General features: G+C 54.6%; 2 protein-coding genes across 3 annotated transcripts; both read right to left on the bottom strand.

Moving 5' to 3' along the window:
* Positions 1-220: 220 nt before the first annotated feature.
* Usp19 (ubiquitin specific peptidase 19) lies at positions 221-11008 on the bottom strand. Of its 2 annotated transcripts, XM_051140691.1 has the most exons (26): positions 9180-9435; positions 9011-9043; positions 8747-8875; positions 8527-8660; positions 8148-8450; positions 7820-8030; positions 7534-7690; positions 7364-7435; positions 7135-7250; positions 6816-7036; positions 6537-6732; positions 6327-6460; positions 6054-6212; positions 5824-5934; positions 5398-5508; positions 5211-5312; positions 4537-4677; positions 4332-4450; positions 3956-4093; positions 3542-3855; positions 3333-3443; positions 3024-3240; positions 2789-2941; positions 2523-2683; positions 2263-2441; positions 221-712 (listed from the first exon to the last, which is right to left on the bottom strand). In XM_051140691.1, exons 1-26 carry the CDS (start codon positions 9301-9303, stop codon positions 596-598), a joined length of 3963 nt encoding a protein of 1320 aa, XP_050996648.1. In that variant the 5' UTR covers positions 9304-9435; the 3' UTR covers positions 221-595. The 2 variants fall into 2 exon arrangements, with proteins under 2 accessions (XP_050996648.1, XP_050996647.1); XM_051140690.1 differs by lacking the exons at positions 221-712; positions 2263-2441; positions 2523-2683 and adding an exon at positions 10864-11008 and having other exon boundaries at positions 2768-2941; positions 8298-8450; positions 9180-9439.
* Positions 11009-11213: 205 nt separating this feature from the next.
* On the bottom strand, positions 11214-24282 carry Lamb2 (laminin subunit beta 2). Its single transcript, XM_051140692.1, has 32 exons — positions 24118-24282; positions 23788-23960; positions 23562-23697; positions 23405-23478; positions 22790-22978; positions 22623-22686; positions 22182-22384; positions 21971-22091; positions 21199-21387; positions 20839-21018; positions 20601-20713; positions 20273-20352; positions 20062-20194; positions 19724-19882; positions 19520-19647; positions 16785-16914; positions 16404-16596; positions 16180-16323; positions 15746-15977; positions 15505-15668; positions 15198-15422; positions 14890-15107; positions 14692-14788; positions 14232-14604; positions 13954-14138; positions 13637-13878; positions 13210-13558; positions 12710-12917; positions 12489-12630; positions 11798-11974; positions 11545-11704; positions 11214-11467 (listed from the first exon to the last, which is right to left on the bottom strand). Exons 1-32 carry the CDS (start codon positions 24203-24205, stop codon positions 11331-11333), a joined length of 5406 nt encoding a protein of 1801 aa, XP_050996649.1. The 5' UTR covers positions 24206-24282; the 3' UTR covers positions 11214-11330.
* Between the last annotated feature and the right edge of the window lie 619 nt (positions 24283-24901).

Genomic DNA, 24901 nt, shown 5'->3' with positions numbered 1-24901 from the left:
CCGTGGTAACTGGACCCCCAAACTATGAGCAGGAAGAAACCCTTTCTTCCTGAAGTTGCTTTTGGCAGGCAGTTTGTTGGAGCAACAGTTAAAGTTCTACAGTGACCCAGAGAAAATGAGCTGTGACCTTATCTTCCCTCAGACCAGAGAACTCCAGGATCTTTAATACAAACACATACACCAGATGAGGAGGAGGGGAGGGGAGCCACAACATGTTGTGGATCAGTCACTAAGTCGACTTATTTATTATTTATTTTAAAATATATTTAAACAGCAGCAATCACTTCCAAAATGCAAAAAAATTACAATTCTTAGAATAAAATTATAATGTTTATAATGCAGGTCAGAAAGAATTGAAGGAACAACTGAGAATCAAACACGCAGTACTAAAGGCAGCTGAAAAAGCCAAGGCCCACTAACCTGGGGACCGAGTTGACACGAGGTCACAATTTGTGAGGTTCCCACCCCCAAATTACAACCTCAACTTCCCATTGGTGGAACTAGTGTCCTCTGAGTGACAGAAGAAAAAGTGGCAAAGAGATGGCCCTCTATAGGGGATACCCCAAACCCAGTCCCTCCATCAGCCAGGGACCTGCTAATCGACCTCCTCCATGTTGCTGTACGTGGGGGCTGGGCGGTCCACAGGGGGGGCGAAGCGTTCAGGGGCTGTCCGCGTGGGGGCCACCTCGGGGGCCTGGCCAGGGCCTAGTCCCTGCAACAGAATACGAGGACAGGGGTTGGGGATTGCCCAGCATACTGCCTGGCATCCCGGGGGTGCTGGCTCAGAGCCCCGGCACCCAAGGGAGGGCCCCTAGGCAGGCGCAGACAGCAGCAGCATTTAGACAGAGAGACGAGATCGGGCCTGAATACTCACTTTATTAACACTTTAAATACAGGAAATAGTTCCAGCAGGGCCAAGCCCTAGGACAAGGGTCAGAGAAACAGGAGGAACAGACAACTGGATGGACACATACCCTACGGTACTCTGCCCCTGCAGAGGCTGCAGTCCCCACGAATCTCCCATCAGATACATACACTGAGGCCCAGAGCCCAGAGTTGTTCCCCACCACAAAGGTAGGCACGGCCTAGTGAGAGGCAGGTAGGCCAGCTCACAGAGGCACCTGCAGGTGAGCTCATCTCCAGCGGCTCTGAGATACCAGAGGATAGAACACGTTGAGCACAAGGGCCACCAAAGCCGCCACGGTACCCAGGACAAAGTATCGGAGGCAGCCCTCATCTGTTGTGGTAGGGCCACGTGGCGGGGGCCCCACCCAGTCTTGGGGCCCCCAAGGGCCCAGAGGCCCAGGCCCCTCGGGCACCATCTCCTCCTCGGCCTCGAGCTCCTGCCAAATCCGGGAAGCCTATGGTATGTGGAAAGGGCCATCAGCACCCAGAGGGTGGGGAGGCCCCAGCTTCCCTGAGACCCCTATAACCAGGATGGCCACATCAAGGAGACTGGGCCTAAGCCCCGGGTAGGCAGCCAGGATCAAGAGAGCATTAGGATATAAGACTCCCAACAGCCTCTGACTGCCTCCAGACAGCTTTTAGTCCACATGTAGCTGTTCATGGGCAAGGTTGTGGAGTTACCTGGTCAGATTTTAGTCCACAGAAGGGACCAGCTCACAGAGGATAAGTAGCCAACCCCATGGCAAGCTCCTCAGGGTTAGCAATGTCCAGATCCTGACCACTGTGTTGTGTCTCTGAGCCTGAGAGCGAGGGCCCAAGGGTGTATGGGAAACAGAAAGGAGGCTGCTGGTCTAGGGAGCAAAGTGACCATGCTCATGGACCCATGGAACAGTGTCAGCAAATGAGACAGAAGAGCCTGAAGGTTCAGCAGGGGCAGCTGCTCACCACAGAAAGTGGGACAGCCACTCAAGGTGACAGCCATCTCTGACAGGGGATATCTTGAGTACACATCAGAACACAAGGGTGACCACAAGTGAGAATGTCTAGGCTGGCATATGGAGAACATGGGGCAGAGCTGGAAGAAGTCAGGTTAGTCTGTTTACAGCACCATGCCCGGTGAGGCTCAGGGCAGCTCTGACCAGTACTTTTGTGCACACTGGTGGCAGCATGTTTAAATATGTACACCTTTGACTGTGTCCCTAGGCTATCTTCCAGGATGCCCCTGGGTGAGGTCCGAACGTCAAGGAACTCAGTCTCTAAATTCCATAGGCTTGAAGGGCCCATGACTAGAGGAAAGAAAGCTATATCCCCAGCTCTGTGCCCCAACTAGCCTGTGCGGCCTCCCCCATGCCTCACCTGGCTGGCAGCAGCCTCAGCTGCAGGGCCTAGGTCTGGGTGGTGTTCAGAGTGACCTGCCCTGGGGGGTCTCTCCACAGGAGAGTTCCGCCGACGGTAGAAGAGTACATAGGCGTAACGGGTCACAACCTGGCTCTCGTCTACTGTTGTCACCGTGCTGTCATCAAACAAGCGCCAGCCTATAGTAGGGTGGAAAGAGTATGAACACGGCCTGCACCACCACCCCTACCACCTATCCTGCTGGTTGTGCGTGCCCTCACCCACGTCACTGCGCTGGCTACTGCGATCATTGGGCAGACGTGCACAGGCAGTATAGTGACCACCGATCATGCCTCCATAGTGATTGATGACAGCGTACAGGTCATAGCTAGGCAGCTGCTCCTCTTTCTGACCAATACAGAACTTGCTCAGGTCCAGATTCCTGTAGTCCCAGTCAGAGAAGGGTGAGGCAGTTAGTTAGCAGGAGCCCAGGATTTGCGCCCAGCCCCCTTGCCCTGTCCAGTCACAGGGCTCACTCAGTGCTCACCGAACAGGAAACTCCACCAAGTCATTGATCTTGTCACGCCAAATAAAACTACGAAAGGAGAAGCGCTTGAGCTGTACAATGAGCACATTTGGTAGGCGCCATAACAAGAGCTGCTTGGAGGCCTCGCGGTGCTGTTTGCACTGTGGGCAGTACCTGGTGAGGGACACAAGAGGAGTCAGAACCAGCAAGTTTGCCTTCACCCTGCCCAAGTACCTGCTTGCTGCTCCATCCTCACCAGGCCTCCTCAGGTGCCAGCACTTCAGGCCGGGTAAAGAGGTTGAGGCACTGGTCCAGGGTGAAGTGGCCAGCACGGGCAGCCTCACCAGCAGAGCCTGGATCCTCAGCACACTCCAGCTCCTTAGAGGCCACCAACACGAACTCGGGCAGGCGTTCATTGTTCCGCCACACCAGAGCCAGGCTGCAGTCATCACCTAGCTCCAGCGGGGTCTCTCCTGGAGACGAGCAGAGACAGTGGTCAAATGCTGGCTGTCCAGAGCAGCCAGGCCAAGCTAATCGTATGACCTCCACCCACGGCATCAGGCACCTTTGTCCTCAAGCCGCTGCTCTCTGTTCGATGCATCAATTTTATAGATGTAAAACTGGGGTGTGTGGGTATTCATGGCTTCACGTGAGTGTTGGTACCCAGGCACAGCAGCTAAGACAAAGCATAGTAATCAGTGCTCACCTGTCCACGGCACAAACCGCCTCCCCATCTTTTCTCTGCAGCACTCAAAGCATTTCAGCACATCTTACCTTCAGGCCTGGACACCCTCTCACTAGTGAGCAAGGAGCAACCTTCAATAGGCCCACTGGCCAGCATCTCAGAAGAAAGCCCACTGGTGCTAGGTGCAGGACCCCGATCAGGAGGCGCCCACACACGAGAAGCCCCTGTATCCCCGTCAGCCACAGGAGTCACCAACTGGAGCTCAGAAGGCTGAATGGGTTCTCGTTCACTATCCCCAGCCTCCAGGGAACCAGTTGGAAGCAATGTGGTACAGCTAGGGCTCTGTGATTCCAAAGCCATGCGGCCAGGCTGGAAGGGCGGCTGGAATACACTCACAGAGTACCTGGCAGCAAACAACAAGGCAAGTCAGGACTCTGAGCTGCTGGCCACCACCTGAGCACCTCTGCTCCCCACCCAGACTAGTGCAGCCTCTGGGCTCTCACCGAGCATAACCTTCTAGTAGCTGAGCAAGACGGGCGTAAGTGAGGCGTGAAGCAGGTACACTGACCAGGAACGGGTAGCCAATGTTCTCAGGGCGGCAGAGGCCTTTGTGGTCAGGCCAGTGGGTTTTCTGGCAGAACCTGGAGGGAAGGAGAAGGTTAAGACTAGGGTCTTACCACTAAGTGCCGTAACTGTTATTAGGGACTTGTCTGAAGCTCTGGGGACTAGGTATGCCAGGCCTGCCTCCCCCAAAGCCTGATAAAATAGAAAAGTGGGTGAAAGACTTAAACTTTGTGCCTATGTGTAGACAGGAGGACAGGACAGCAAATGGCAGGTGGAGAAAACGATAGGGGAGAGGCCATGGGGTTCCTCACTCACTGGTTGCAGTAGCCCACGCGGTAGCAACGGGTACAACGCTTCAGTTTTTCATCCTCTGATTGCTGCTTCCGCTGGCAGGCTGCACACTTGGAGATGGGGATGCTGGGTACCTGGGGGCGCTAGGGTGGGTCATCTGGCTCAGCAAGGCCAGGCAGGAGTGACCAGCCCCACCAGGGCCCTGTGCATCAGGTTGCCCCCCACTTACCTGCTGCACCTCTAGCACCACTACCCGCTCCTTAGCCAACTCTGGGGATAGCAGCTCAAAGCAGAGGAGCATGTCAGTTGGGGACACAGCGTCCAGTGAGTGGGAGGGCAAGAAAACGCGGTGGAAACGATTCTTAATTACCTGGAGATAAACAACATTTAGATGCCATATGGTAAGGCCTTTCTCTGGGCCTGCTTCACAGGGCCAAGAAGAACTTGGCTCCGCACTGCAGAACAGGATTTGTGGTCTAAAGCATATGCTTGCTCAGTCACAGAGTACACACGTTAGAGTACCTGAGGGACAGCAGGAGCAGGATCAGCTACAATGATGCACCCTGAGGGCCTCTGCCCCTATGCTAACTAGCAAGCTCCTTATCTGGAGAGGGAAAGGAGAATCCGTGTACGTGGGCCTGGAGAGATGGCTCAGTATTAAGAGCACTGGCTGCTCTTCGAGAAGATCTGGATTCCATTCTCAGCACATACATGGCAGTGCATGACCATCTGTAACTCAAGGTCCAGTGGGTCCGACACACTCTCTCCTGGCCTCTATGGGCACCAGGCATACAACATGATACACATACATACATGTAGACAGCAGGCACAATACTCATAAATCGTTAAAACTACAACGAGTAAACATACATGGGCACACGGAGAAACCTAGCAAAGATGTACCTCAGCCAGGCGCAGGTTCTCAGGCTTCACGTGGACACTCTGCGAGAGGGAATCCAAAACTTCACTGGCGCTGGAGTTCTCCTTGCTCACACTCACCAGGAACTTTGGCAAAACAGGTAAAGTCAGTGTGGAGGAGCAGGAGAGGCCTGTCTCTCTAGGACAGCCAGAGGGTGGGCTCGGTACTTACCTTGATGGGTTTGCTGTGGGGCTCCCTAGCAAAGTAAAAGATGGGGAGAACCTTCTGCTTTTGTGGCAAGGGCACCGGCAGATAAAGGAACGGGTCAAAAGTGATGGAGACCTGTGAATGTAAAGGTGACACTAGGGTGTCACAAGCAATCAAGATGCTCTTTCTTGGAGAGCCAATCCAGGCCCTCGGATGTTCTCACGGCCAACCAACAAATGCAAACATGTGCGACTTTAGTCAGGAGCCTGCCCTGCCTCACTTCTTCAGACCACAGAGAACTCAGGGCCCCTCTCTGCCACCTCCCTTCCCCAAATTTTGCCCAGCACTCCCTGAAAATGCATATGCTTCAACTTAATCTGACCAAAGCAGCCCAACCAAATAGGGGTCCCTCTCTCTAGTGGTCCCTCTCTCTAGGGGAGTCCACCACACCTTGGCACACACAGGGCACACCAGCTTCGACTTGTACTGGCCCTGAAACAGGTCCACAATGAATGAGTCGTTCCTCATCTTGTGCCGCTGCCATGCTTCCTCAGCTACCACCTGAGAAAAAAACGGTGAAAACTAAGGAGAACTAAGGGCTGGGACACACAAACCCCCATTCTACAACCCGCCCACTGACCTCATCAGGCCTGTCCGACCTCATCAGGCCGCCCACTGACCTCGTCAGGCCGCCCATCTGAGTCCACAGTCTCAGTGTAGGGCTTGTTTTGGATCCGATTCAGGTCCTCATGAAGCCCGTCCAACAGGAAGGCCATGAACTCCTGGGCATCATGCTGTGCGTACCCTGTGAACTGGCTGGCCTTGCTTGCTACAATGGCCTGGATGAAGATGCCCAAGTGTTAGTGAGGAACCCTAGGACCCAATCCCCGGGCACCTCCCTAGGTAGGCCTCACACCCCTCTCCAAACAAGGGTCAGGGTGATCACAAATCACCTTTAGCTTGGAGGGCTGAAAGGCTTGGTGAGTTCCCTTCCACAGGGCCCGGAGCAGCACAGCAAAGCCAATGGCCAGACGCCCACCAGTCCCCAATGGGTTGTTGTAGTTAATCTCAGCTTCAAAGGATCGGTCTAGGAACAGTTAAGCAGAGGTGTAAGAGACGGAGGTACCCCTTCCGCCTACCCCGTCTCCCAGCCCTGACCTTACCATGGAAGAAGTCACGAAGTTCCCGAGTGTTGGACAGAGACTGGATGACACTATTCATGAAGCACGTGTTCCCTAAATTGACAAGGCCAGTAAAGCCCGGCAGGCACACCTTCTTCTCTTCCTCCTCCTCCTCCTCCACACTATCTCCACTCACCGGGCTATGTGGCATTGGAGGAACCATACATGTGGGTTTGGGCTGTAGAAGCAAAGCAAATGTGAAAGAGCAGCCCTGACGCTCCTCAGCCTCATTTGTGGCCCTACCTGACCCAGAATTCTCACCGAGGCCAAGTGTGGCTCTGGCTTTGGGGCTACATGCTCCAAGGGAGTGCGGGCCACCACACCATCCAGCCCTGAGTCCTCTGATCGAGCCTTGGGTTTTTCCTTCTCCACAGCCCTGGCCTCCTCCTGGCCTGTCAGGGGGTGGGGGGCACCTCCCGGAGGGGTTGAATCCAAAGGGGTTGGACCAGTCGGCACGGCAACCTTTGCACCACCCACTGCACCTTAAACAGGGGGAATGAGAGGGCTGGTGGTTAGCAGCATGTGTGACGGGGTCCTGACTATGCAGGGCTCAGGCAATGAAGGGAGCTCGTGTGCAGACCTCGTGTAGCCGGGGCCTCCAGTCCCCCCCAGCGTTGACTCTGCCGCTTCCGGAGGCAGATATCGATGCGGGAGGCCGTGAAACAGAACGTACACTGCTCTGGCTCAATCAGGTTCCTGTCATGGAAAAGCCGAGTTTAGAGAGCTCTGGTGAAGTACATGAGGCTAAAAAAGCCAGAGAGATGGAAACCCAAGTGAGACAAGCAGAAATGGGGCTGGGCACCACCCACCTGAGCTTCACCTGCCAGCGGAAGATGGTGTGGGGCCCACAGCCCGGATGCAGCCTCAGGAAATTTCCATCCCTGCAGAGGCAGAGCAGGGAAAGAGAAAGGACAAAAGAAAAAGCTTCGAACACATTCCCAGCTGAGGCACACTGCCTGTCCCAGCCCTGGCCACATACCTGGTCTGGAAGATCAGTGTAAAATCTTGCTCTCGGAAAAGTACTCGAGAGGTGTTCCTGCAGATCTCCTTCACATACACGTGCACCACCACAGAGTCCGGCCCCTTCTCATAGGAGTCATTCTTGACGAATGCCAGGTTCACCATGGACTCTGGTTCTATGTTGAGACCATGGCTCAGTGCCATCAACCCAAGACAAACTCCAGCCTGTAACTATACTCCTCCCTACCCACCTATCCACCCTGCAGTTCAACCTGGGGGCCTGCCTGACTAATTCCCCATTTTACCATCCATCAAGGTTGCAGAGTCTGGTCCTACTGCCATCTCCTCTTTCCCGTGCTCATCTTTCTCAGGGTCTCTGCTCCGGACCATGACTGCCGAGACTGGGTCATTCCTGGGGGATAGTGTCTTCTCTCCTGTCAAAAGGGCTAAATTCTTCTCTGAGCCCAGGAGATTGGTTTGAGGGTTCAGTGGTGGTACACGGAGCTGCTCCTCAACCTAATCACCCCCAGCCAAAACAAAACAAAAGGAAAGATTAGCCCTGAATCTGGCAGGTGGCACCCACTCTAGTCCACATTCCTTCCCCAATAGTCCAAACAGGTGTCTAACTCTCACCTGGGTGGCCGAGTCAGACAGGAAAGGTGGGGCATCACCCTGGGGGCCAGGGCCATCCCTGGACCCTTCCCCTTCTGGCCCTCTTCGAAGATGCACAGCCCTCTTGGCGCTGGGCCCTGCCTGTGCCCCGGGGCCAGCCCCTGAGCCTACCTCACCACGGCCCTGGGCCCGCTTCTGGTTTCGGGCTTCCTGTTTAGCTCTGCGGGGCTCAGAGCCTGGCTCCAGGGAAATGGGAGGCAGCTCTTGCCCATTCTCCTGGCACCGCAACCCTGGCACCAGTTCTTGGGTCCCTAGAGGTTTCTTCTGCCAAAGATACAACAGTTAGGCCCTGTTGAATACACTGATGTTCCCAAATCCCATGCCCTCAGTTGGAACTTACCAAGAGAGAGGGCCACGTGAGCAGGGGGACCTTCTTGGGTAGTGCCAACTGCAGAAGACCACCCTTACGTGCCTGTACTTTGGCGCAAGAACTTTGTATTTCAGCAAAGAAGACACCACCCCATTGTCGGCCATCTGAAAAAAAGAGTGGCACAAGTGAGCTGGGCTGGGGCCGTCAGAGGACTCAAAGGCTAACACTGTACTTGGGCAGATGAGCATACCTGGAAGCCTCACCACACAGTCTGTGTCGGTGAAAGCAGCGTCTACCTCCTCCAGCCGCACGGGACCTGCTCCTACCCGCAGCTTGACAATCACCTCATCTGCACTCTGTCTCCAATCCAGCAACAAGTCTACAGGGAGAGCGGCAAAGAGATCGGAAGAGTCTCAGCCAGCTGCTAACGGTGACAGACGTACTGTCCCAGATGAGAGCTGGAGTTTCCTTTCCCTCAAGCAGCACTCAAAAGCTCCATTCGGTCACTACTCACCCTCTTTGGTCTGCTCCTTTCGAGGAGTGGGCGCTGGCAACAAAAGAGCAGAAAATAATGAGAAGCCAGATTCCAAGACCCCCACCATCTTCTGACTCTGGATGAGTCCCTCGGGTCAAAGCTGAGGCTCTACCCAGCCGTAAGTCTCTTTGGGAAATGTCACTCCTACCTCTCCTCGGATCTCCCTCTTTGCCTTCCTGGTTTGCTCGGTCCTTCTGCTTCTTCTTACTGGCGGCCTCCTCCAGCCCAGGAGGCCCTCTCCTTGGCCCTGGTGCACTGGCCCCACCAGACATCTTGAGCCGCTTGGTAGCCAGCCAGAGTGCCCCAGGGTCGGCAACAGCGTCTGGTTCAGGGCTGCGGCGCTTTCTTCCTGGCCCAGCTATCTTGGCAACTCTTTGTGGCCAAATTCTTCAGCAAGGAACCAAGAGCCTAATGAAAATGGACCCATGTTATCCCTGCCAAGGCCAAACAATTTGCTCCCTGCCTAGAGCCACGGCACGGCTCAGCAACCTGGGGGCACTCTTAACCCTAAAGGGCAGTATCTGAAGCGGCCATGCCTTCTGTGAGGCTACCCGATGAGGAGATAAATAATTCAGGCAGCAGCACCTGCTTCAGGCCACATCTCCTGGGTATCTGCAAAAGACCCACAATGCTGGAAGCCGCACTAAAGGAAGTGCTGGGTCAAGGCAGTCGTGGCCGGAGACCAGGATCGTCCTCTGGACAGGAGCCATAGCTCCAACCCACAGAACTGGCACTCCGAGCAGAGCGCTCCCTCTCCTTCACTCTCACTGGGTGCTTAGTCACCACCAGACAAGCAGAAGGTGAAGGGGTTAGGCAGGAGGGGGGGGGGGGGGGGGGGGGGGAGAAAGCCACCAGGAAGTATTAGAAAGGCCAGACTCTGGAGCTGAAAACGGACCCTACCCAGGTTGCTGCTACCATCCAGAAAAGGGGTCTAACCTGCTTTCCTGCCAGTGCCCGTTTTTACCATAAATCTGCTTCTGAAACTTAAGTCTTTTATCTCCACCTAAAGAGGGATTTCTCTCCCCCAGCTTAAAAGAGGAGTGGACTCCAGTATCGAGACACGGCGCTGGGCATCCAGCTTGACACTGACACAGACATCGCCCCTACAACTAGGTTCCTTCACTCATCAGCTGTAAGCCATGGCAGCCTCATCAGTTTCCCACCTGTGTGTGGATTCTGGCTCTCTCGAATCCAAAATGAAGTTCTCAAAAGCAGACACTGAAGTGAGGGTGGAGATAGAACGGAGACCTAGGAGCCCTAGCGGCCTCAAGGCCGGCTCGCAAGCAAGAAAAGATACGACCAGCCTCTCTCCCTTAGGGGAAAGGAGGTGATAAAAATACCCTTGTACGCTAAGAGTGATGAGCTGAATCCTTAGTGACAGGCTGTGCGGGCCTGAGGGCAGAGCACTGGCCTTTTTCCTCCCTAAACCTAGGCCCAATTCACAGGCTGAGTCCCTCCCCCATGCTCCGAGGCGACGAGAAGGCAGCGGAACTATCCAGAGATCCCAGCTGGCCCGAAAGGCTGCGCAGAGTTACTGACCACAGACCAACGCCCCAGCTAGGCTGCTACCCTACTCCAACCTCCCAAAGCCTGGCCTGCCACCGCCTCCTCCAGGAAGCCACCCTCACTCGCCGATACTCCTCTTAAAAAAAAAAGAGAAGCCGGCCACAGGTGTAGCATAACGGCTCAGTAGGCATCGGTGGGCCCAGCACGCCGCGGGACTCGAGATGTCGGGGCTGGCACGGTCCGTGACCTTGAACAGGCCGCCCCGGGCCAACGTTGCGGCCTTCCCGCTGCGGCCAAACCGGCGACTTGCGGCCCGCACCACTCACCGAGCGAGACCGCCGCCACCAGCCCTCTTCGGGCCCTGGCAACCCGCTCTCGATTCCGGTTCCGGCGTCGGGTCGGTTCCGGTTCCGGCGCGCCCCTCCCCCGTCCCGGCTCCGCCGCCGCCGCCGCTTCAGCCGCTTGTTTTGTTTCGACTTCGAGATAGGGCTGTGGGAGGCGGAGCGCCGAGCTGATGACGCACTTCCGGCAGGAGTGGGAGCTGTAAGTGAAGGGCAGCTACAGGAGGGCGGGAAAGAAAGAGGAGGGGTTCCGGTGCATTGCCCTTTTCTAGAATCCTACTTAAGACAATATATAGAAGTCCTTGGCCTCTCCCATTAAGGTCCAGACAACACGGTGGAAGTTCACATTGGTTTATTGAAAACACTCGCTACCCAAGAGCTCTTTAATGTGTGGAGAAACACGCGCGTGTGTGGAGCAGTGCTTGGGGACATGGTTAAGCCCTAGGGCGTGGTCACTGGCAGGTGTTGTAGATCTGGACCTGCAGGTTGATGCCCTGCAGCACGCTGCGCATCCTGGCTTCCAGCCCATCCAGCTGGGCCGCCTTGCCCTCCAATGCCCGTTCATTCTCTTCATAAGTGCCCTCCAGTTCTAGAAGGGTAAAGAAATAGTTTAGACTTTTCTCCCACAAGCCCACCTCTCTAGTTCCTACCTACCACGGTCCTCACCCTGTAATCGCTGCAGCTTGTCCTGAGCAGCCTGCAACAGGCTCCGAGCCTCATCCCGCAGCTGCTCGGCCCTGGCTTGTGCCGCCAGAACACCTTCAGCCTTGCGTTCTGCCAATGCCCTCACAGTTTGGTACTGGTCATCTACTTGTTCTCGCAGTTGCTGCAGAGACAAAAGGCAGGGTCAGTATGCTAGTCCAGTGGGGTCCTAACTACACTACCCGCACCCCATCCCAATGGCTTTGCCTCAACTCACCTTCTCAGCCTCCCTGGCACGGCTCTGGGCACTGCCTGCTGTTTCTTCAGCTGTAGATGCTGCCAGGCTATTTCCTGCCCGTTTCAGTTTCAGGGCCTCCAGGAGGGCATCCAATTGCCGAGCACGCTCACTAGCCGACTTCAGGGACTGCTCTGCACCTGCCATCCTCTCCTGTACCTGTAACGGAGACACCTGGGTTTAACAAATCCACTTTTAGTCCCAGGAATCGATTAGGAGAAAGAAGCTCCAGCCAGGGAGCCGAGCGTGGTGGCGCATGCCTTTAATCCCAGCACTCGGGAGGCAGAGGTGGGCAGATCGCTGTGAGTTCGAGGCCAGCCTGGACTACAAAGTGAGTCCAGGACAGCCAGGGTGACATAGAGAAACCCTGTTTAAAAAAAAAAAAAACAAAACAAACAAGCCGAGCGTGGTGGTGCACGCCTGTAATCCCAGCACTTGGGAGGCAGAGGCAGAGGCAGGCAGATAACTGTGAGTTCAAGGCCAGCCTGGTCTACAAAGCGAGTCTAGGACAGCCAAGGCTACACAGAGAAACCCTGTCTCAAAAAACCAAAAAAAAAAAAAAAGTTCCAGCCAGGGTTACAGAGTAAGACCCTGTAGCAAACCAAACAAAACAGATCCATAATACGAGCCCATAACCTTGTCCCACTGATGCCCTATGGAAACCACACCACACCTGGTGCAGGGTCTGCTCTGCGTTCTGTGTGTCAGCCACTGCTCCCCGGATGGCACCCTGAGCAGCACCCTGTGCCCTTTGAGCCTCCTCCAGTGCTGCTTGTACTGTCTCTGCCTTCTGCTTCTCACCCTCAGCCCGGCTCCTGAGGAAAAGGGGGAGATCAGGGACTGCAGGTATCGGGACCAGGTTTCAACAATGGGGACCAGGGTTGGGGGTCAGACCGTGCCCGCTGCGCATCTTGTAGTAGCTGCTCAGCCCGACGCACATCCCCCATAGTGTGTGCCAGGATTGTGTCCACATCTGCCAGGCTTCGGACACGTTCTGCAATCTCACTTGCTAGGCGCTGGATCTGCTCCGGTGAGGCGGGGATGGAGAGTTCTAGCACCCGTGTCGCTACCATTTCAATACTGTCCGGATCAGCTCCCTCCTCTACGGAGACACAGGCAAGGACTTAGCAGGTTCTCCAACATGAGCTTGGGAACACTATCTTGGTATGTGGATTCTCAGACTGCACATGCGATAGGAGTTTGCTAATAGACATAAGGATGTAACCAAACATCAGGGACTATATAAGGGGTACAGACTCAGGGACATTGACTGGACAAGGACTCAGAGGCCAGACACAGGGTCATAAACACATGTCTGTTATAGACCCCGAGACTCAAGTACACACAGACACAAGAGAAACAACCACATGGCCTGGGCCACGTGGGAGGCTCACGGCTGAGGAAGTCCTTCACACTCTGGATAAGTTCTCGAAGCTCCTGATTGGCCTGCTCCACTTGGCCCCTAGTAGCATTAGCCTTGTCCAGGGCTGCCTGTGCCCGCTGCTGTGCCTCCTCTGCCTGCCGACGAGTCTCAGACACTCGGCTGAGGATGCCACCACCTTCTACCAGTGCCCGCTGCAGCTCTGCCTGTGTGTGCCGAGCCCGGCCCAGCGCTAGGTCTGCTGTGGCTGCTGCCCCACTGCAACCGAGGCCACCACAACGGGGCTGCCCATCCTCATCCCGACATCCGGCACCCCCACAAGGGCTGGTAGCACAGGGTGCGTCCCCTGGGGCCCCACACACCTGCCAGGCACAAAACAAATCATGGTTCTGTGGGAAGAATATCCCCACCCACCTCCCCACTCCATACCTGCACCTCACCAGCTCATTTATGCCTGTCAGGCTCAGTGCATGGGTATGTGCAGAGAGCTGGCCCAGGGCCTGCTGGTTGGCCAAGTGTTGGCGGTTGAAGTTTTCTTTTTGGGCACCCATCAGCACTTCTGTCCGACGCCTGGTATCTGCCGAGTTGCTCACGGGGCTAGGTACTGCCAGGGTGGAGGTGTTGGCACGGCGTTCTGCTTCTGTAGACTGGCTATGGGCATGGCGGATGCTGTCATAGGCACCTAAGTTGGGTCAAAAGGGCCAGTTAGTGGCTGAACAGTGACCTGGCCCGCCTGCCTAATTAATTAATAACTCACCTAAGAAATTAGAATGTTTGAGGATATCCAGATGCTGGTCAAGCTGCCTCAGCGTGAGATTAAGCGCAAGCCCGTCTCTCTCCAGCCCACTGAGCGCGTGGTTGGCATTGAAGTTCTCATCCTGGACATCTGTTAGCTCTGCTTCTAACTGAGTCAGGCGCTCAGTGGTCTTCCCAATTTCATGGCTGTATCAATAGGGGTCGTGTTTAGATAAGCTTTAGTACAGAACTCTTGGATCTTTCCTCCATCCCACTGTATGTGTTTAGTCCCATCCGTACCGCAGTCCCTCTGTGGCTTCTACGAGCTTTGCAGTAGAGGCAGCTGAGGCGTTGCGGGCACCCACGATGGCCTGCACCATGCCCAGCTTCCCTTGCATGTTCAAAAAGCTGCTCTCAAAGGCACCCAGCACACCCGTCTGCTGCAACTCCCGAGCCCACTGCTCCAGGCGCCGGGTCCGAGCAGCCAAATCCTGAACCACACGATCCCAGTCTCCAAAGCACGCATGGCAGGGGTGACAAGCAGGGAAAACGCCGGAGAAGCCACGAGCACACTGGTCACAGCGCACGCCGGACACGCCTGGGCGGCAGCTACAGTGGCCTGTGGCACGGTGACACTGAGGTTTGTCTATTCCTCTGGGATCGCAATCACAGGCTGTAGGAAAAGACAGACCACGGTATTAGGGTCCTTGCGATGCATTCAAGATAGTCTTTATCCACCCTGTCTCTCCAGATTTCTCACCACGACACTGCAGGCCAGGGTCTCCCCAGTGGAGCTCTTGGCACTCAGAACAAGTCCTCCCACCAAAGCCGGCATGACAGTGGCACTGCCCTGTGAACTAGGGTACAAACAGAGCAAGGCTCAGGGCCTCTAGTAAAGGTTGAGCCTTTGTGGCAGACAGCTGGCTCCATCTACCAGGATCTCTCCAGGATTCCATACCTCATTGCAGGTAGGGCCTCTGGCCCGGCTCGGGTGGCAAGCACAAGGCTGGCAGCCATGGCCACTGGTGAAGTTCCAAAAGTTGGGCGCACAGCGGTCACAACTCAGACCTTGGACATGGGGGAGGCATGGGCACTGCCCACTGCTTGGGTCACAGTGGCACTGGTCAGAAGATGGGCACTGCTGGGGATCTGTGCCTAGGAGGTTGCAGGTACAGCCTGGGCAAACCAAGATAGACACAACAAGTCAAGGAGCTCTATCTGCAGCAGAGCCCACCCCAAGCATCTCTTCCCATGTCCACAACTTACGGTGACAGCTCTGTCGGGTGGCTTGCCCATGGAAGCCAGGCTTGCAATGGCCGCAGCGGGGCCCCTCTGTGTGGTGTAAACAACGCAAGCACTGCCCCGTGTGGGGGTCACAGGCATCGGGGTCGGTGGGGTCAATGTTTCCACTGCATTCACACAGTTGGCACCTGCCACCTGGCTTTGTCGGGTCTCCAAAGTGCCCAGGGGCACAAGCATCACACCGAAGCCCTGTCCACGGTCAAGAGGAAACCATGAGTGCTTAGCTTAGCCACGTCACCCTGATCCCATACCTGGGCCCCCACACACTCACCTGTGTAGCCTGGTCGGCAGTGGCACACAATTTGCTGGGAATATCCATCCCGGTGACAAGAAGTAGCGAAGTGCCGCTGGCTCCCAGGACCTTCGGGACAGGGACAAGGCCGGCACTGGCCCCCATATGGCAGCCGTGGGTCCCCATGAAAACCAGCAATGCACCTGCAGGGAAATAAATAAGTGTTGCCTGAAGGCAGCCCGCCCAGCCGCCAACCACTCATAGGCTGCTCTAGGCTCACCTTTCACAGTGCTCGCCCCCTGTGTAATCACGGCAGCCCAGGCAAGTCCCTGTGTGCGTATCACATTCGTCCGCACGCCCATTGCAGACACAGGGCCGGCAATTGGGGAATCCCCACTGGCCGCGTTGACAGTGGTCACAGCGAAGACCAAAGGCACCAGTTCGGCAGGGACATTGTCCGCTAGTCCCGTCACATAGGGCACTGAGTGCTCCATCGGGACTACATTGGCAGGCTGGGGACAAGGGAGACACTTGACAGGAGGCAGTCAGGGTGGGAAGGCTGGGGAAAAATAGGAAAGTACAAGAGACCCCAGCCTAAGAGTTCCAAGGGATCCAAGGCAGAGTTGAGGAAGGAAAAAGCAAAGCCAGAAGGAAGAGAGAGACTCATTGTGGGAACAGAAAGAGAAGAGGAGCGACCAAGAGATAGACAAATACCTTGACAGCCTGCAGGGCCAAAGCCATAGTACCCCGTAGCGCAGGCATGGCAGCGGCGTCCAACCACTCCAGGTTTGCACAGGCACTGGCCTCCGTGAGGATTGCACTCGGAACTCAGTGAGCCTTGAGGGTCACACTGACATGCTATGAGAAGAGGAAGAGCAGATTGCAGGTTAGGCTAGGTCCCCACCTCTGCCTACCAAATCCCTATCCAAAGTACTTACGCAAGGCACCATTGTAGATGAAGGAGGACAGGCTGATGAGGAGGGGGGCACAGGCCTCCGACAGAGGGGTCTTGCTGGGCATCAGACCTTCCTCATGGCAGCGGTATCGTTCAAAGGTGGCACGGCGCTCCAGGGCAGCCGCGTCACCCCCGCTGAACATCTCTAGCACCAAGACACGGGGCAGCAGCACCAGCTGAAGAGATGTGCGAGAGAGCAGGCACATAGGACCACACTGGTACTGCCAGAGGATGTGCCTTAGCGCTACTACCACGGGCCTGGCTTTTTCAGTCACAGACCCTTCCTAGTCATCACCACCACCATATCCTCCACCCCCACAGGCCCTGCCACCCTGGCTGATATGAGCACGAGAGACTTGTTCACCGAATCAATGAGTAGCCCAGATCCAGAGTAGGTTTCAGGATGGCCTCGTCCACCCAATCGAATCAGCTTCAGATTCAACTTGTAGGAGACACCGGGCTCGAGGCAGACAGGCCTGGGAAACACCAAAAACCTAGGCATGGGGAAGAGGGAGACAGGGATAGGATGCCACTCAGGGCCCTCATACCCTCTTACACTGCCACTCACAGAGTCAAGCCTATTGATCAAGGCAAAGACCACAGCTGGGCCAGACCAGGCCAGCATATACCTGTTAAGGCCCTGGCGTGGAATCTGAACAGAAGAGTCCCACAAATGTGGCTTTCTGGAATCATACACCTATACAGACCAATAGCACTGGAAACACAGAGCCTGGCAACCCCACATCTCCTGGTCTTTTTCTCATTTGTTATTTTTATGTTATGTATGTATATATGTATGTATGTGGGTACATATGTATGCATGTAGGGTGTCTCTCTGTGTGTGTGTGTGTGTGTGTGTGTGTGTGTGTGTGTGTGTGTGTGTGTACCACATGTGACCAGGTGCCCACAGAGGCCAGAAGAGGGTGTTGGATCGTTTGTAACTAGATTACATGCAGTGGCAGCCTCCCAATGTGGACGCTGGGAACCAAACCTGGGTTCTCTAAAAGAGCGAGTGTTCTTAACTCCTTCTCTCTTGCCCTGTTTTTTTCATTTTGTTTGTCTGTTGCTGTTTTTCCTGTCTATAAATCCACATTTCTTTTCTTTAATGATTTATTATTTACTTTTATGTGTATTGGTGTTTTGCCTGCACGTATGTCTGAGTGAGGGTGTCAGATCCCCTGGAACTGGAGTTACAGACAGTTGTGAGCTGCCAAGTAGTTGTTGGGAATTGAACTTGGGACCTCTGGAAGAGCAGCCAGTGCTGTTAACTGCTAAGCCATCTCTTCATCCCCTCCAGGCCTGGTTTTTGAATTTTCGTTTGGTTGCTTGGTTTTCTTTCTTGTTTTGTTTTTTTAGGCAGATACCAAACTAAAATGTGAGTGACTGAGTTTGTATTGATTCTGTAGTAGGATGGGACCCTGCTACAGCTGTGCGTGCTAGTTAGGAAGGAGGTGTCACTGTTACACCCAGACCTCTGGTCCTTTCCTTAAGATACTAATCTCACCACTCTTTCCATCTCCGAAGTGACTTGCATCACCTTCTGAACCTGCACGTGACTTCTCTCATTCCACTCCCGAATCCTCCTCCAACCCAGGAGTCTTCTGCCCCTGGTGTTACTTCAGCTTTGCTCTTCCACCCAATCAATCCACAGAGACACCTGTAATCACTGCCAGGTCTTCTACTCCAAAGGGACTTCTGGCCCACTTGGTGTCAAGGTCAACAGTGACTTCCATGGAGCTAAACTCAGTGGCCACTTTCCTATTCTTCTCTGGCTCCAGCACTCGGCATGTCATGAGCTCACTGTATTTTCCTCTCCACTCTTTTTGCTCAGCTTCCTTACCCTGTCCACAGCCCTAGATTTTCCTTTTGTCCACTCATTTCCTTTTTTTTGAGACAAGCTCTCATGTGTTCCAGGTAGATTTGGAATGTGCTGTGTAGTCAAGAATACATTGAATTTCTTTCTTTCTTTCTTTCTTTCTTTCTTTTTGAGGCAGGGTTTCTCTGTGTAGCCTTGGCTGTCCTGGACTCACTTTGTAGACCAGGCTGGCCTCGAACTCACAGCGATGCTTGCCTCTGCCTCCTGAGTGCTGGGATTAAAGGCATGCATCACCACGCTGAGTGTTACATTGAATTTCTAATCCTGCCTCCACCTCCCAGGTGCTGAAATTACAGGCATGAGGTCCAACAACTAATTCACTCGAACCACATTTTTACTCCAAAATGACTCCTCCCAGTAACTCTGGGCACAGAAATTCACCCACTCACTGGCCTCATCCCTCAAGTCAAAGAGTCTCAGAATTGTTCCATCTGTTCCATTAGCTACACAGGGTGGTGCACCCTTTTAGCTCCAGCACTTGAGATGCCAAGGCAAGAAAATCACAAGTTTTGGGCTAGCCTGGGACATGTTATAAGATCCTGGATTGGAGTCAAGTGGTGGTGCGCACACACCTTTAATGCCAGCAGCGAGGAGGCAGAGTTAGATCTCTGTAGGTTCAAGGCCAGCCTGGTCTACAGAGAGAGTTTCAGGCTAGCCAGAGAAACCTTGTCTAGAAAAAAAAGATACACACACACACACACACACACACACACACACGGCATTACAGCACACTACTACAATCTTCACACTCGGAAGGTGTAGACAGTGGAAGTTCAAGGTTATTCTAAGCTACATAATGAATTCAAGGCTAGCCTGAGATATATGAAATCCTCTCTCCAAAAGGAAAAAAAAAAAAGGTGGGATAAGGGGGCTATGATGTAGCCATCAGAGTAATAAAAAAGATACAGGAAACAAATACTTCTAGAATGTAACAAAACCTTAACCAGACCAGTCACAGGCCTCCTCTGACACCACTGCCTTGCACCCATCACCATCACAGGAGTGACACTGGATGACTTCCCATCAGTTAATGTCTTGGCTTCTTAAACTTATACCATTGAAAACGCAGGCCCCGTTTTATCTATGTCCTTCCTGTAAGCACAGCCATGGCCTTGGCAAACAGCACCCAAAAGAAGGTACTCGACAGAAGGAACCAATGAAAGAGCAGTGAGGGTGTCTCAGGTGATGAGGCCCTTCAGTCCTTACGGCGGCGGCGCGCTCACCTGGTGTTTGGCTGAAGCATCCCCTGAACACGGTCGTCCTTGGACAGCACATGCCCACATGGACTGCGGCCAGACACGGGCCCTGGACGCTGCACGGTCACTTCCAGCTCCGCCCATTGCTCACGAACCTGAGGGAAAGAGAACACTGGAGCGGATGCTTTACAGCCAGAACGCCAGCATAGGTCTGCCACCACAGGGTCTAACCTGGGGCTCGAAGCGCAGTAGCAGGTCATAGTCCATGGCCCTTGGCAAAGAGGTCACGGGGAACTCCACTTCCTGACCTTCCCGCATCCGCACAAAGCCCAGGCCAGTCCAGGATGGAGTCTCTCGGTTGGTCGCCATACGCTCTACCACCTCAAGCCCCTGAGAGTCAACGCAGTCAAAGTAGGGATGAAAGTGCCTATTTTGCCATAATTAGCCCCAAACATCATTTCTCCTGCCAAGACCTCCCCCAAGACTGGATAGTACCCAATCACCTCCAAGACCCCACCCACAACCCCTCCTCTCTAGCCACCCCACCCACACCCTGTGAATGCTCCCACCTGCCCACGGGCATCCTCCGCCTCCCAAGTTAAATAGTCCAGAAAAGGCCGGAAGTAGCCAGGCTGTACTTGTTCACAGCGTCGCCCAATCATGTGCTGGCGGCAGCGGCACTGACCCGTGGCCTCATCACACCTGAGGAATGCCGAGGTTACTTGAGGACCACCCCTCACCTTCCCGACCACCTCCCGAGCCCCTGTTCCAGCAACTCACTGAGGATCCAAGGCACCACCCACGTCGCAGTCACAGGGGCGGCAGCCAAGCAGGTCATGGCTCAGGCCCCAGTGGCCAGGCTAGGGAAAAGGGATTGCTGGAGGCCAGAAACAGACCTCCTGGCCACCCACCCGGAGTCCAGTCAAACTCCCAGCCTCTGCCACTGACAGGTGAACCGAGGTGAACACCTTATCCCCCCGCCCAGCCCAAAGGCTTTCCACCGAGGATTTAGGTTCAGGTTTTTGGTACCCACCACTGGACTTTGCCCTCAGCTATGCGCTTTGAGGACAAGTCCAGGACCCCAAAACCCCAGATCCCTCAGTCATACCAGGCAGCGGTCACAGCCACGTCCGGTCACCAGCCGCTTGCAGAAACAGGTTCCACTGTTGGAATCACAAGGGGTGCCCCCAGGCACTGTGCCCCGTGAATTACACTGACAACCTGGAGTGAAGGAGACCCATTAGCACTTTAGGGAATGAAAGCAGTGTTCCAGTTCAGCTGCATCAGGCACAAGAGGCCAAGGGTTAAAGGTCAACATAGGCAGAGTTAAGGCAGGAGGCACATACGCTGGCATCCCAGAGGGTCACTGGCACTAAGTCCAAAGAAGCCATCACGGCATTGCTGGCAGCGAGTGCCAACCACATGTTCTTTGCAGCGACACTGGCCTGAGACCAGCCCTAGCACAGGGTCATCATGGGAATCACAACGGCCACCATCTTGAGAACCCATAGGGTCACAGTCACAGGCTGAGAACAGAGGAGAATACAAAGTCATCCTGTCCCAATGGCATAGCGTCAATCCGGAACCTTCCCCGAGTCCTGTTCTGAGTCTGCCACATATTCCCTATGTCCGAGGGCCATAATCTTGCTTCCCAGATCCTGACTCAGGCTCAGCTTTCTCTCCCTCACATCCAGTCCCAGCCTTACGACGGCACACAGCCGGATCCCGTATGTCCTTGGTTGGGTCACGGTAGAAGAAGGGCCGGCAGAATTCACAGTGGCGCCCAGCTGTGTTGTGCTGACATCCATCACAGACGCCTCCACTCACGTTTCCCGATGCCAGGTACACAGCCATGTCAAAGTGGCAGCTATGAGTATGCCCGTTGCACTCACACTCTGGGAGAAGACAAAGGCCAATTGAGAAGGCAGGTCCTTAGGATAAGGGACACGTGTGGAGGGGGGGAGGTAGTATCGTTACATTATGGTACCAGAATTTGTGGGTGATAGCTTAAGGACTTCAAGGTTTCAGGACAGCCAGGGCTCTGTGTAACAGAGAAACGCTGTCTCAGAGAAACCAAAAATAAGAAAAGATAATCTATATATGTGTATGTTTGTATGTTTGTATGTATGTATATATGGGACTGGTAGCCAGAATATACAAGAGGGTTGAGGGAGCCGGGCGTGGTGGCGCACGCCTTTAATCCCAGCACTCGGGAGGCAGAGGCAGGTGGATCCCTGTGAGTTCGAGGCCAGCCTGGTCTACAAAGTGAGTCCAGCCAAGGCTACACAGAGAAACCCTGTCTCGAAAAACAAAAACAAAGTAAAAAACAACAACAACAAAAAAGAGGGTTGATGGTCATCAGGGATACCAAGGCCTGGGTACCCTTTAGACAAAAGCCTAGGTTTTTAGGGCCTGACCTTTTTTGGCTTTTGGCTTTAACTAGGGCATAGCCAGGCTAGAGTTCTGTGTGTCACTCACTCCGACAGGCATGAGTATGGCCATCTTCAGCAGGATGCCAGGGAAGGTCCTGAAAGAAGTCCTGACACTTCTCACAGTTGAGACCGTGGGTATTGTGCTTGCAGATACAGGCCCCATGCACCTGTGCAGATAACGCAGGAAGGTTGATGTCACCATCCAGAAATGCCTGTCCCTCTCCCCAACCCTGTTCCAGTCATCCCAGGGCCCTTACCATGCCTTCAGCATGGGCCGGCGCCCCTGGGGCAGGGGCGCACTGTGAGGCATGCCCATAGCAGAAGCAGTTGCCGCGGATAACAAGCTCATAAAGGGCATAATAGTATTTTTCCCGGATCTCCCGCCGAGGGTCAAGCAAGTTGTCTCCCAGTGTGTGAAGCCGAGTCAAGTTCACTCGTAGGTTGGTGATCTTCAAAAGGTCTAAGAAAGGGTGAGGGATTGAGTCCAAGTGGGGGGGGGGGCAGGCCCCTGTAGCCTCATACCCACCCAGGGGTTGCGGCTGCCAAGGTCACCTTGGGAGACCTCTTTTCTACTGCTAAAGCAGAGCTAAACTGGGCTTGGCATCTGCTCTAGGAAGCACCTAAAATAGTTACTGAGGCCCCAAATAGTCCCCATCCGGACACTGGGACTGTGCCAGTTTCAAGTGTAGAATACCCACTCTGAATCCGTGAGCTGTAGGGGTCTGGAATAGGGATGGCAGGGTCCAGCACGCGATAGATGACCTGGCAGGACAGGAAGTACACAGAGATAATGGACCTTGCTTCAGGTCCATCACAAACCCCCCTGATCCTTGTTCCCTGTCCGTGGCCAGATCGCAGCCCTTACCTCGCCTTCAGTGGATGGCTCGATTTCTGAGTAGCGGGATTCACAAACAACATCATCCCAGTGCCGAGGCGGAGCCAGCGGGACGCCCGGAAAGTCCGCCCCGCAGTCATAGGAAAAATATCGGTACACATGCCAAGTGCGACCAAAATCTGCAGAGCGCTCCACCAGCATGGCAGCAGGGCGAAATGTCTGGGTGGGGAAGGAGGACATGTCTGATCAGGAGGAACCAGGATCTTGGTCCAACCTAGGCTACTGAAAGCCTAGCTCAGTCATGGTCACCGCCAAGCAGCTCACAGTCAGGTGGGAGTGACAGTGCAAGGCAAAGATCAGAGCAGGGAGGGAGGAAAGCAGTCTCAGGAGGCCCAGGGAGCATGGACCACAAGACAGCATGTGCAAGCTAGGTGTGGTGGCGCACGCCGGTAACCCCAGCACTCAGGGAGGCAGAGGCAGGTGGATCTCTGTGAGTTTGAGGGCCAGCCTGGTCTACAAAGCGAGTCATCTGGACACAACACATAAGCTCAGGGAAGCTTGGGTGTGGAGCTGGGGCTCTGCCCAGGGCCACTGGGGAGCAAAGCAGAGCAATTCAGGCAGGTTCCGCTGTCTGACATGAGGCACCTTGAAAGTCATGATGAGATGGGTGAAATGGAATTCAGCTTCCAGATCCAGCTGGATGGTGACCATTGGGATACCTGCAGCCGGAAGCAGAGGTCAAGGTGTTGAGGTTCACTGATATACAAGCCCTGACCACTCTAACGACCTACTCAGGCCTCACCGTTCTCCGATTGCCACCAGGCCGTCCGGCGCTGTGGCGCAAAGCTGGTGACCACATTCTGGATCCGATGGCTGTTTGGGTTGTCTCGAGCAGAGAAGGGGCGCCGAGAGTCACACAGGAAACACTTCTTCTCATCCTGGTTTGGGTGGAGGTGAGGCTCAGCGAGTGACCTTAGCTGCTGCCAACCCCACCCTGACCCAGCTTCTCACCCAGTCCCCAGCGGCACCTGGAGATGACTGACAATACAGTAAGGTTGAGGACTGTGCAAGCCACATGTGGATGAGGCAGTCAGTCTGTCTGCGCGGCCCACCAGCAGGTCACCGGTGGCTGGGTAGCAGCTTCCTCGAGAACAACCAGGCACATCCAAGGACGGGGCCTGGGCCAATGTGGCAGCCAGCACTGGAGGGTGGGGTGAGGGGTGGGCAGTGGGTCAACCAGTTCAGCAGTGCTTCTTCTATTGGGTAGTCCCATCCATCCCTTGGGCCCCTGGGACAGCCAACCACCCCTGGACCTATCACCACATCCCACAACCTTAGGCCTCACCAGGCCCCCTTACCACTTAGAAGTAGGCCCAGGCGAAGAAGTTCCCATGGCACAGGCTGTCCCTGCCTGGCCCTCCCTGGTTCTCCTGAGGCCCACTCCATCCTGAAGAGAGGTAAAATGGAGGTAAGGGGAGAGAAAGGATCTAGAGACAAATCCCACCACCTCCCTTGGTTGAGGCTGACCCTGACCGTGTAGGTGCTGGGCTGGCTTGCCTCCAGGCCCTCAGTCGTCCCAGGGTCCTTCCAGCAGTCACTCCTCCACAATCTGAGAGTCTGACGACTTTGAGTAAAGTTGGAGAGCAGGGAAGGAAGGAAAACATGGAGTGGATTTTAGCCAGGATTATAACTGAGGCCAGAGCCCACAACCCTTACCCCTGCCCTCTGCAGACAACCCTCACCCCAAGAACCAGACACTGGCCACGTTACACAGTTTCTTTTCTTTTCTTTCTTTCTTTCTTTTTTTGTTGTTATTGTTGTTTTCGAGACAGGGTCTCTCTGTGTTAGCCTTGGCTGTCCTGGACTCACTTTGTAGATCAGGCTGGCCTCGAACTCACAGCGATCTGCCTGCTTCTGCCTCCCAAGTGCTGAGATTAAAGGCGTGTGCCACCACGCTCCCGGCTACACAGTTTCTTTAAGGTGGGATTTATCTAGCAGAGTATCAGAGGTGTATTTAGCAAAAAAGCAGTTTAGTTAGAAGAGCTAATATGTAAAGGGAGAAAGTGGAGTAGGCTGCTCAGAGACAGGGACCAGCCTGGTCCACGTATCTTCATTGTATCCCTTAAGTCCAGCGGAAGATGG

This window comes from Acomys russatus, chromosome 32 (assembly GCF_903995435.1).
Source record: "Acomys russatus chromosome 32, mAcoRus1.1, whole genome shotgun sequence".
In the NCBI taxonomy this organism is placed as follows: domain Eukaryota; kingdom Metazoa; phylum Chordata; class Mammalia; order Rodentia; family Muridae; genus Acomys; species Acomys russatus.
Note: the sequence above shows the minus strand (reverse complement) of the source record. Positions and strands in the feature narration are given on the sequence as shown.

What these genes read in the sequence shown, in the direction of transcription:
- Usp19 (XM_051140691.1), bottom strand. Translation starts at nt 9,303, where the DNA reads ATGTCTGGTGGGGCCAGTGCACCAGGGCCAAGGAGAGGGCCTCCTGGG. An exon ending in ACACTGATCTTCCAGACCAG is followed by an intron (nt 7,436 to 7,533) that starts GTATGTGGCCAG and finishes CTGCCTCTGCAG; the next exon opens with GGATGGAAATTTCCTGAGGC. An exon ending in GGAGGCCCCGGCTACACGAG is followed by an intron (nt 7,037 to 7,134) that starts GTCTGCACACGA and finishes CCCCTGTTTAAG; the next exon opens with GTGCAGTGGGTGGTGCAAAG.
- Lamb2 (XM_051140692.1), bottom strand. Translation starts at nt 24,205, where the DNA reads ATGGAGTGGGCCTCAGGAGAACCAGGGAGGGCCAGGCAGGGACAGCCT. An exon ending in TGACCCTCTGGGATGCCAGC is followed by an intron (nt 20,714 to 20,838) that starts GTATGTGCCTCC and finishes CCTTCACTCCAG; the next exon opens with GTTGTCAGTGTAATTCACGG. An exon ending in CGGAGGATGCCCGTGGGCAG is followed by an intron (nt 19,883 to 20,061) that starts GTGGGAGCATTC and finishes GTTGACTCTCAG; the next exon opens with GGGCTTGAGGTGGTAGAGCG.